The 10,278-nt window shown below is 41.9% G+C and overlaps 1 protein-coding gene across 3 annotated transcripts in view; it reads left to right on the top strand.

The window, feature by feature from the left end:
• The first annotated feature begins 607 nt into the window (after nt 1–607).
• BEND3 (BEN domain containing 3) overlaps nt 608–10,278 on the top strand; it is a 23,468-nt gene continuing 13,797 nt past the window's right edge. For 2 of the 3 annotated variants that reach the window (XM_039351109.1, XM_039351107.1), the window contains exons 1-2: nt 608–1,907; nt 8,109–8,162. In XM_039351109.1, the coding sequence (XP_039207043.1) occupies nt 8,120–8,162 (43 nt within the window). In that variant the 5' untranslated portion in view covers nt 608–1,907; nt 8,109–8,119. Of the gene's footprint in view, nt 1,908–6,336; nt 6,394–8,108; nt 8,163–10,278 lie in introns of those variants that run through there. The other variant, XM_039351108.1, reaches the window with a different exon arrangement.

Here is a 10,278-nt window from a genome sequence, read left to right as displayed (position 1 = left end):
AGCCGGTATTTTAAGATTCGATTTGAAGGGAGGATTCATCCTCCATGAACCTATTTTACAATTTACAGATACATGTTATAACAGTAACACAGTAATATATATTTATATATTTCTAAGTTTGTAAAGGTCTATTATATTATGAAGATCATTGGGGGAAGCAAATGATGGCACGCACAATTATCACATTTTGAGCTACAGGTATGAAATAATAGCATTTGGATGATTTATGGCAAGGAACACTTCATTATTTTAGCATTGGAGTTTGCTATCAATACCACTAATGATTTATCGTATATAATTTAACTTTTATTGAATATCCTGCAGTGTAAGTTTTTTCCTACACCCTGACATACTGCAGTGCTCCCAATTTAATCCTTAAGGATTTGTAGGTATATAACTCCAATAAATAATATTATAGATATTTTATTATTTATTTAATTTCAATTAAATTATTGAAATAATATTGTAGACAAGAGCCAGTTTGGTCTAGTCTAGTGGTTAAGTCATCAGGCCAGAAACCAAGACTGAGAACTCTAGTCCCCCCCCCCCCCCTTAGGCATGAAAGCCAGCTGGTTGATTTTGAGCCAGCCACTCTGTCAGCCCAACCCATCTTACAGGGCTGTTGTTGTGCAAAAATTAGGAAGAGGAAGGAGTGTTAGGAATATTTGCTTCCTTGAGTTATTTATAAAAATGATAAAGGTGGGATACTTTTTTAAAAAAAAAACTTAATGCCTGAAAACATAGTACTGAAGAAACCTTACCACACAACTGTGATAGTATATAGTTATTACAAAAGAGGTAAGGTCTATAGAAATAATTTTTAACCGTCATTAGGATATTTTCCAGCGTATTATGTTGCAAACGTCAGGAAGCTGCCTCCATACAAGGCATCCTGTTTATGGCCTTGCAAGACCTACCAAGCCCGAGGCGTCTTTCACGTGCTTATGCTTTCTCAAGATGCGCCTTACCCAAGTAGAGGCGAATTCTTCCACTTTTTCGCTCACAAATCGGTGCACTGCAAGCACGAAGGGCAACAGCAGCAGGGTTCAACCCCCCCCCCCAAAAAAACCCTTGTCTTTCGCCCTACACGGAGAGGATACAAAAGCGAGCGGGGAGAGCTTTTCTAAGTGGGCGCTTTGCTTACGGTTAGCTCATGGCGGATTCTCCCGACCTGTGCCCTAAAAGAGGCTCAGCCTGCCCAAAGAACTAGCACTTACGGGCACCACAGCCCCTTTCTTCTTCCACCCAGGGAAACCCCATCCCCGCCTAGGGGCTCTACAACGCGGCCTCCGATCCCAAAGGGGAGGGGGGACGCGACAAGCCGAGGATTTGGTGGCTTCCCACCGTGGGAAGAGGAGGGAGAAGGTGGGGCGGAAACGGAGAGAAAGAGCACGAGAGTGGCAGAGTGTCCCTAACGGCTTTTATCTACCAGCCCATAACCACGGGGACGTGGGCGGGGCTCAAAAGTGCACGCGGGAGGAAGGGGGGGGTGTTCCGTGCATGCGTGTGGAACCGAAGAGGGCACTGAATTCTCTTTTTCTCGAGCACGCGCGCGGCGGCAATGCCTGGACTTCGTCAGCCCGCCCCCCCTTCCCTCCCCTGCACATTCTGTGTCCCGGGTGGCCGCAGCAGTTCCTCGGGGCCCAGTGTCCTTGTGCGGAAATGACACACGGTCCCGTCACGTCACGCGAGAGCGGAGCGCGCGGACCCTCTCGCACACAGATACACGCGCGCACTCACTCACACACGCACACTCACACAAAGCGCCAAGGGGGAGGGAAAGCCGGGGGAACCAGACACGGCCGTTCTTTTTTTAAAAAAAACAAAACAAAACACAAACCCACCCGAGACCAAGAAGCCAGGTGTCCCCACCCTCCTTTTTTCCACAGTGCCTAAGACGGAGCCAGGTAAGCCCCTTCCCTCTCCCAACTTTCTCAGGTCGGGCCCCGAGGCGGCCCCGCGCGTTATTCATTGCGGGGAGCTGTCGGGATGACTCGCCCGGCGGGTCGGAGAGCGGCGCGGCGGGCGATCTCCCCTGCTGGCGCAGAGCGGCCGTGGGAGCCATAGCTGTGCTCTCCGACCGGCGCGGCCGAGCAGCCCGGGCGCCACCGCCGTCGGTCAGCGAGAGGGAGGGCGGAAGGAAAGGCTATTTCCCCCTCCTCCTGCTTGGCTTCCAGCTGCCCACAGAGGGGGCTACCGCGGGATGGCGGGGGAGGGGGGAAACCTTGTGGCAGCTGCCGCAGCAACGGGAAAGGAGAGGCGCTGCTAGGAGGGCTGGTTTGAAAACGCGCTTCAGCGGGGAGCGAGCGAGCCCGGCCGTGGCCCCAGTCCGCTTCTCCCCAGTTGCTTCAAGTCCCACCTCCGCCGTTCTCGTTGCCTAGAGACTGCTCCCCGGATGGCAACGGGATCCTCTTTTGCGATTACTCGCAGGGCCTGGGCTGGCACCGTTGCTGCGTCTGCTGACCGCAGCGCTGTTGCCGATTAAGTTTTAAAGTTTCTCTCCTTGCCAGTCCAAGTTGCGAGGCAGAGGAAATATGTCCCCCACGTCGGCCATTTGGTGTGGCGTGGAGGGAGCGGGGGGGGGGAAGAATAGCCACGTGATCCGAAGCGCTGTCTCGCAAGCGTGTAAAGGGAGAATGTCTTCACGCCCCTGTGTTAGTTTACCTTACTGGGCCATTTCCTAACTTAGATGGTTCTTTCAGGATAGCGCTGGGTTTAGTCCTCATGGTCGAATTGGCCACTGACATAAGAAGACGTATAGAGGGCATAGCCAGGTAGACATGGAGCTCAGAGGAGCAAGCGGAGGCATGACTTCGAGGCTAACTTTTATGACAAATGGGCCTGTTCTATCCAATAACGGAGAACCTGCTGAAAGGATACAGCAGATGGTGCTGGCAGAAATAGGGACTTGGGAGGGAGGGTTGGAAGCAGTGAGGTCAATTTGAGATGCTGCTGACTCCAGAGAACAGGAGAGTGAATGAACAAGCTTAGTTAGTTGGAGTCCCATAGCTTTCAAGTTGCTGAAGCATCTGTGCATTGTCTTGAGGGCAGAACAGAGCAATGAGGGTTGAGTATCCTGTACCCACTTTCAGATGCCACACTTCATATGGCACATAGGCAAACAACTTGCCCCTTTAGTTAATTGCCCCTGATCAGTCTTGCTGTCCTGAATTCTTTTTGCTATCAGCTCAACAGGTGCAAGCTTTTTAGCTGTGGCTGAGATTAGATTTCCATGACATGGTGAAGAAAAGATGACATCATAATAGTTGTTGCTTGAGGCTTCCTGAGAGGGGTCTTCATTAGCTTTTCCAAGGAGTAGGAGACATTTTAATTCCTTAGGAAGCCATACAAATTTCATGTGGCAAAAAAAGCATCTTTGCTTGCTTGCTTTTGTTGTGCAGTGATAGCTGTTACTCCGACTAAGCAAGTGAATGTGGCTGCTTCTTGCAACTGCAATTTCATTTGGTGATCAGATAGGCACACAGTAGCTATCATTATCACTAGTGGAGAGAATGATGTTTTTAATTCTGTGGGGTACACACCCAAGAGGCTCAAACTACCTGGGAATTCCTTTGTTGTGGCAGCTAATGTTCATAAGCATCCCCTATTCAGGTAAATGCCAGTGGTATGGTAACAAGTGGCAGGGCAAGTAATACATAAGACAGTTGGCTTTTTCCCTCTTGTCCTCTCATACTTTATTATTTATACTTATCTTTATTATTCTATAAGTAAGTTATAGTTCTGTAGTAGTAGTATATTGTAGCAACAGTGACAGTATAAGAATATAGAAGAGATTTTGGGTAATGGGAACTGGCTAATGATAGGCTTCTTTACAAATGACAGATATTAATATCTTCACAGCATTTATATCAATGTAGGCATAAATAGGATCACAGGCATAATTGCTTGTTGTACAAGTTTATCAAAGTGTTTTAGCAATTTATAATATTATATTGGATAATATGGAACCTTGGATGGGTCCTTTCCCTATTACATGTGCACAAGTCCATAATCTAAAGAATTGCATTATAATATAAAGGCATAAGACATTATTCTTGCAAAGAAATGGTTTATTGTTAATGCCCTTTAAAAATATTTGTAAACCCTACATAGTTGGCACCATTTTTCTTTCTTTTTTAATAGTAATTTTATTCAGAATTATAAGTAAAATAGCAAAAAACGTGAAACAAACTAAAAAACTAAATTTTAAAAAATGCAGAAAAGAAAAAAAGGGAAAAAAGAGAACCAGAAAAGGGGAAAAAATAAGAACATAGCAAAAAAAAAAAAGAAATATATACAATAAACAAGTAACTTCCCATCTTCATCACAAATATAAATAATTTTAGGAACTTATCACCTCTTAAAATACAGCAAACAATCACTTATTCCCATATCTAATCTCTTTATCTATAAATAAATCCATAAAACCTCATCATTTCAGTGTTGATGCCAACAAAAGTCCATGAAAGTTATTGAAGATAGCAACATATTTATACAAGTAGTACTCGGCTTACAACCATTTGTTTAGTGACTGAAGTTACAAAGGCACTGAAAAACTGACTTATTACTGTTTTTCACATGACTGCTCCAGCATCTCCATGGTCATATGATCAAAATTCAGATGCTTGGGAACTACAGTAGCTCATATTTATAAAGGTTGCAGTGGCCCAGGGTCATGTGTCCGCCTCTTGTGACCTTCTAATAAGCAAAGTCAATGGGAAAGCCAAATTCACTTTACAAACATTTTACTAACATAACAGTTGCAGTTATTCCCTTAACAACAGTGGCAACAAAGGTCGCAAAATGAGGCAAAAATCACATAAGTCTCATTTAGCAACAGAAATTTAGGCTCAATTATCACAAATCAAGGATTACCTGCATTAGCTTTGATCAAATAAACCAACTTTATATATTTTTTCTAGTAAATCATACTCTTTAGCCCGCTCAAATGACCTAGAATTTGATTTCTTTTCATTTTATGTTAATTATATGTTAATTAAGACATCAGCTGATTTCTTTTGTGTATCTAATATAATATCTTTTTCCATGTCACTGTGATAGCTGTTATATTAAAATCCACTTTAAACTTAGTCTTGATCTTCTCAAGTAGAACTTGTTCCTCTTCCATAGCATCTTTTAGACACAGTCTATCTATAGATGCAGACACTATTAAATTAACTTTTGGGTCAGTTGTTTAAAAATATCCTTCAATATGTCCAGTCTTAAGATATTTTGCTTCATTCTGTAACTGTAAGTTGAATTTAAGTGTTTTTCTCCTTTAATTGTAATCTTTAGATCTTTCTAGTTCCCACTAGTGTTCAATTTTTAAAGTCTTACTTTATTACAGGTAGTCCTCAATTTATGACAGTAATTGAGCCTGAATTACTGTCATAAGTAATTGTAGTCATAAATCTAGACACTCACATGATCGGAAGTAATTTTCCATCATTTTTTGCAGCTGTTGTTAAGCAAACACTGTGGTTGTTAAGTGAATGCTGTAGTTGTTAAGCAAACACTACATTTGTTAAACATGCCCATTCATGGGCGTTTTTTGCCAGAACCCTGCAAAAATCCATCATGAATCACAGTCACATGATTGGAATACTGTGACTAATCATAAAGCTGACTGGCTGACATGTAGTCATTTGATGGTAGGGGATTAGCATGATCTTAATGAACCAAAAAGCACCCATTCCATGGCTGCCATAACTTCAAATGGTCATAATAAGATCCATCACTAAGTGAGGATTACTATATGTTTTTTTTTAATTCAAAGGAAAAGAATGTTTCCATAGGAAGTATTTTTATAATTAATTCCAAAATATTATTTCAAGTTAATCTGGTTCCTTATTCATTTGTAACTTTCTAAAATCAAAGTTTCAATTACCCTACCCTTTTGCTGTTTTCTACATTGGTGCTATAATCAATATACCTAAAATCTCCTTTCAAGACCGTTCAACTGAATAGGTGAAATTAAAGAATAAAATGGACTGGAACAGTGCATGTGTAGACCAGGAGAGAAAACACAGATTCTTTGTGCACACTATACACTTTTGTTTCTCATGAATGGAAGTCTGATCACCTAAATAAAGCTTGAGAAAGACAAGGAATCATTCATGAATGAACCTAACTTTTTTTTAAAAAAATAATTATTATTTTGTAGAGGAAAACAGTTGAGAGTTCTGAAATATTGGTTTAATAGCCAAATGGGTGTGCATTTAGATAAACTGCCTGGTCTATATTTTGTCGCATAGTCTAGAGCAGGGCTTTTCAACCTTTTCACCCATTGTACCACTTTTAGGATATGGCAATATCCGAGTACCACCAGTCGCCTAGCAAGATGTCAAAAACTTGATGACCAACCCAAAAAAGGAAAAAAGTGATAAAGTACAGGTAGTCCTCGACTTACAACAGTTCGCTTAGTGACTGTTCGAAGTTACAATGGCACTGAAAAAAGTGCCTCCCCAAGGCACAGCCGAGCAAGACGCCTGCCCACCCGACGGCACTCTTCCTCCTGTCTGAGGTTTCCATTGTTGTGAGCATTTCTGTTGAGGATTGGCAGTGGGGGTGGGGTGAGGGGGTGTTTGGTTTTTATTCCCCCCGTCTGCTGGGTGGTTGCAGCAGGTTTTGGTCACTTCACATGACCCTGGGACACTGTGACCGTTATAAACATGAATCAGTTGCCAAGCATTTGAATGTAAATCACAAGACCCTGGAGAGGCTGCAACATTCCAGTTGATCGGTGCTTCTTCTGGGCTCAGCAGAAGCACCAGGATCAGTGCCGAGCTCCAGCTGGAGCCTGGCGCTGATCCTGGCGCTTCCACTGAGCCCTGACAGCCCTGCAGCTCCAGCCATCTCTCGCTCAGGCTTGTGCAATGCTGCCACTGGTTCAGCTCATTCCCCTCCCCTGCTGTCACTTTTCTAGGATGATCGTGTACCACCTGCCAGGTGCCAATGTACCACAGGTGGTACCCATACCACTGGTTGAAAAGCCCTGGTCTAGAGAATGTTTTAGCCTATTTCCATTAACAGATATGTCAAATCCTGGTGCCATTTCAACTGTCTGTTCCCCTCTACTGGAATAAAATTAGAAAATGCTTATTTAGTGACAAAGCAATGACAAATATGTATACCTTCATACACAATAAGCTCATAGTCATTGAATAGGCAAAGACTTCCCATTGATTATTTGATATCAGAGATATGATTTTCCTTACTAGGAAAAAAAGGAGGGAATATTTGCAATTGTTCCCTCCCTGTTTATTTAAAACACATATAAAGGGAATGCACTTAAAAGTAGTTCCAGAAGATTGGAAGATGCCGAGCCACTGACTATTTCTATTGCACACTTCTTTTGTTTCTTTCTGATATTGAAAAGAATTTATTTCAACAGGTAGGATCCATAGGATGGCAGCCTAAGTAATTAGAATGACTATAAGATAATCCTTTTTCTGACAATGAACTAATTCTTCCAAAGGAATTTAAAAGATCAAATGTATCCCTAAGATTTCCAATCCAATGTTAGTTTCTTGAATGCAGAGTTCTTTTTATGGAAAGAATTGCTTCAAATCTCCTTTGTCTTTACTTAAAAGCTTACTGTTGTAATGAAATGAGAAGTAGGACAGAAAAAAAAGAGAAGATATCCCCCCCTTACCCCAATAACTTCTATTATGGAAAATTGATTTAACTGAAATGACTTTAATGGAAGAAGTCTCATTCACAGGAAGACTCAGTTGGATCCAGGTCTGTCATGAATACATATACTATTAATATATTTTCCTTAGGAGGATCTGTGTTGCTAGTCTCTTAAAGAATCAACATATTTATTTCGTACAGCTTTGATGAAATCTGACACTATTGTAATTCTTTACATTCTTAATAATATTAATTCATGACCCAGCCAATATATTTTATGCTAGTCTACCAAACAACAGAAGTAAATGTTGCCCTTGTATAGAATTACAATATATGCATTGTTGCCTAAAACTTAAGTATGGCCTACAATTTGATGTACATATTACCTATGCACCAGAAATGCTACATTTGGGTCATGGATTATATTATGCTTATGTTTCATCTTCTATTTTTTTCTTGTTCTAATAATGTAGAGAAACAGAATATGAATTCAGCTGAATTGTTTGATGATGAAGATAATACTGACGGTACTGTTCTTTAAATATATTTCATTATCAAATTATAATATTTATGTATCCAAAGGCAATATTTATTTTGATATAAGAATTGTAACAATGAATTGGGCATTTTAATGTATAAATGTTATTTTTTGACTCTCCTATTAATGCTTTTTATTTTTCTAATATCTTTTGTACATTGTGAGAAAACGGAGATTTTATGCATGTTCAATTCTAAATAAAAATAGATAATAACCAAATACTTTTATTGTGGGAAAGTATTGGCAAAATTGGAAGGTTAATTGGTTCCTTGGCAAAATGTTGATCATTCTAATCTCCTATATTAGCAATATGAAATATGCCTGATGGCAAATGTAAAAAATGTTTTCAATCTGAACGTCAAAGTGAGTCCAGACAAGCATTTGTGGAGGGTCATGGCCCCAAATAGGTAGAACCATATTTCAGATGGCATCACCATCTTACTATAGACATATAACTTCTAGCATACATGTATAAGCAAGAAACTGAATTCATAGATTAGTATTTGCATATTCATTTTAATCTTGGTCATAGGAAAGTGATTTAAAGCCCGATTGTAGCTGGTGTGGGAGTAGTTTTAGAGGAAGGTTGCAATTTTTGAAGTTGAAATATTATATATTTTTTTCCTTTTCCACCAATGATCCCTGCCTTTTTCATTATTATTAGCACAATATATTGAATATGGATGGGAGCTCCCTGAAGCTGGGGAGGGGGCAGTCAGGGCCTAGAGCAGTGTTTCCCAAACTTGACAATTTTAAGGCATGTGGACTTCAACTCCCAGAATTCCACAGCCAGCGTTGCTGGCTGTGGAATTCTGGGAGTTGAAGTCCTCATGCCTTAAAATTGTCAAGTTTGGGAAACACTGGCCTAGAGGAAAGGGTAGGGTTTGAGAAGAAGGAATGGGCCTCCTAGATGTTTTTCAGACAAGTTGAGGCCATATAGTATACCATAATTAATTCATAGCCTTCTCTATAGTATGGGATTTGCATGAAATTGAAAATACTATATATAATTGTTTCAAACTTGGAACAAAATTCACATTCCAGACATTCTACTAAAACATTTTGGATGCACTCATTTTTTCTGGCAAAAATTCAGACGTTTTTTAGGGCAAAAAAATCAGACATTTTGATTGTTTCAGGCTTCAGATGAAACAAAATCTGGAGGTCCAAGATCTGAATGTGATTATGCAGGCTGGTAGGGCAAGGCTAGTGGATGTGACTCCTCCTGGAATGGGACAACTCATTGCCAGATTGCCACTGCCAAGTTGCCTCTGTCAGCTCACCGCTGCCAAATCACCACAAGACAACTCAACATGGGCAGTTCACCACAGGCACAACTTGCCACAGGCGGCCGGAGAGCCAGGCGAATAAGGGAGTGGGTGGGCAGAGCGCATAGTGGCAGTGGCGACCAGGAGCTTCCCACTGGAGGGAGAGCCAGGCAAGCGAGCGGGTGGGCAGAACGCAGAGCAGTGGCAGACAGGGACTTCCCATTTTCACACCCTCACCGCTGTTACTGCTGTTGCTGCTACTCCAAGCTCCTAGCTGTTTGGAGTTTGGGCTGTTTGGAGGCAGCTGGGACAGGTGGGGAAGTGGCGGCCAGGTGCATCCCATTTTTATACACCCCACTGCTGCTGCCATGCCAGACTCTGAGCTGTTTGGAGTTTGGATTGTTCAGCAGTGATGGTGATGTTTGGACCATTCAGCCATGGTTGCGGTGGGTGGGGTGAGCAGTGGGGAGGTGGTGGCAGCCAGGCATCCTATTTTCACACACCACCGCCGCTGCACTGGCCTAAACTCTGAACGGCCTGGAGCTCAGTGAAGTGGTGTCAGAGGTGTGTGAAAATTGGAAGACACTGCTGCTCTGCACACCTGCCTGGGTGCCTGGCTCTCCCCCTGGTCACCTTTGCCAAGTTGTCCCCATACAGATGATTTGGAGCACTTTTGTAAGAAGAGTAGACAAAGATTCCAAAGGCAAGATGTGCCATGCTGATAGGCTACTACCCAAAAGACCGAATGCTGTCATAAAATCAAAAGGTGCTTTAAAGTATTAGTTGAAGGGAGTGCACACCTGTGCAACCACATTGTTTTAAGTTTTTTTATTTTTA

This window comes from Crotalus tigris, unplaced genomic scaffold (genome assembly GCF_016545835.1).
Source record: "Crotalus tigris isolate CLP2741 ecotype Arizona unplaced genomic scaffold, ASM1654583v1 scf7180000018371.15429387391:27106975, whole genome shotgun sequence".
Taxonomy (NCBI): Eukaryota; Metazoa; Chordata; class Lepidosauria; order Squamata; family Viperidae; genus Crotalus; species Crotalus tigris.
The sequence above is the reverse complement of the archived record's forward strand: the minus strand, read 5'-3'. Positions and strand labels throughout refer to the sequence as shown.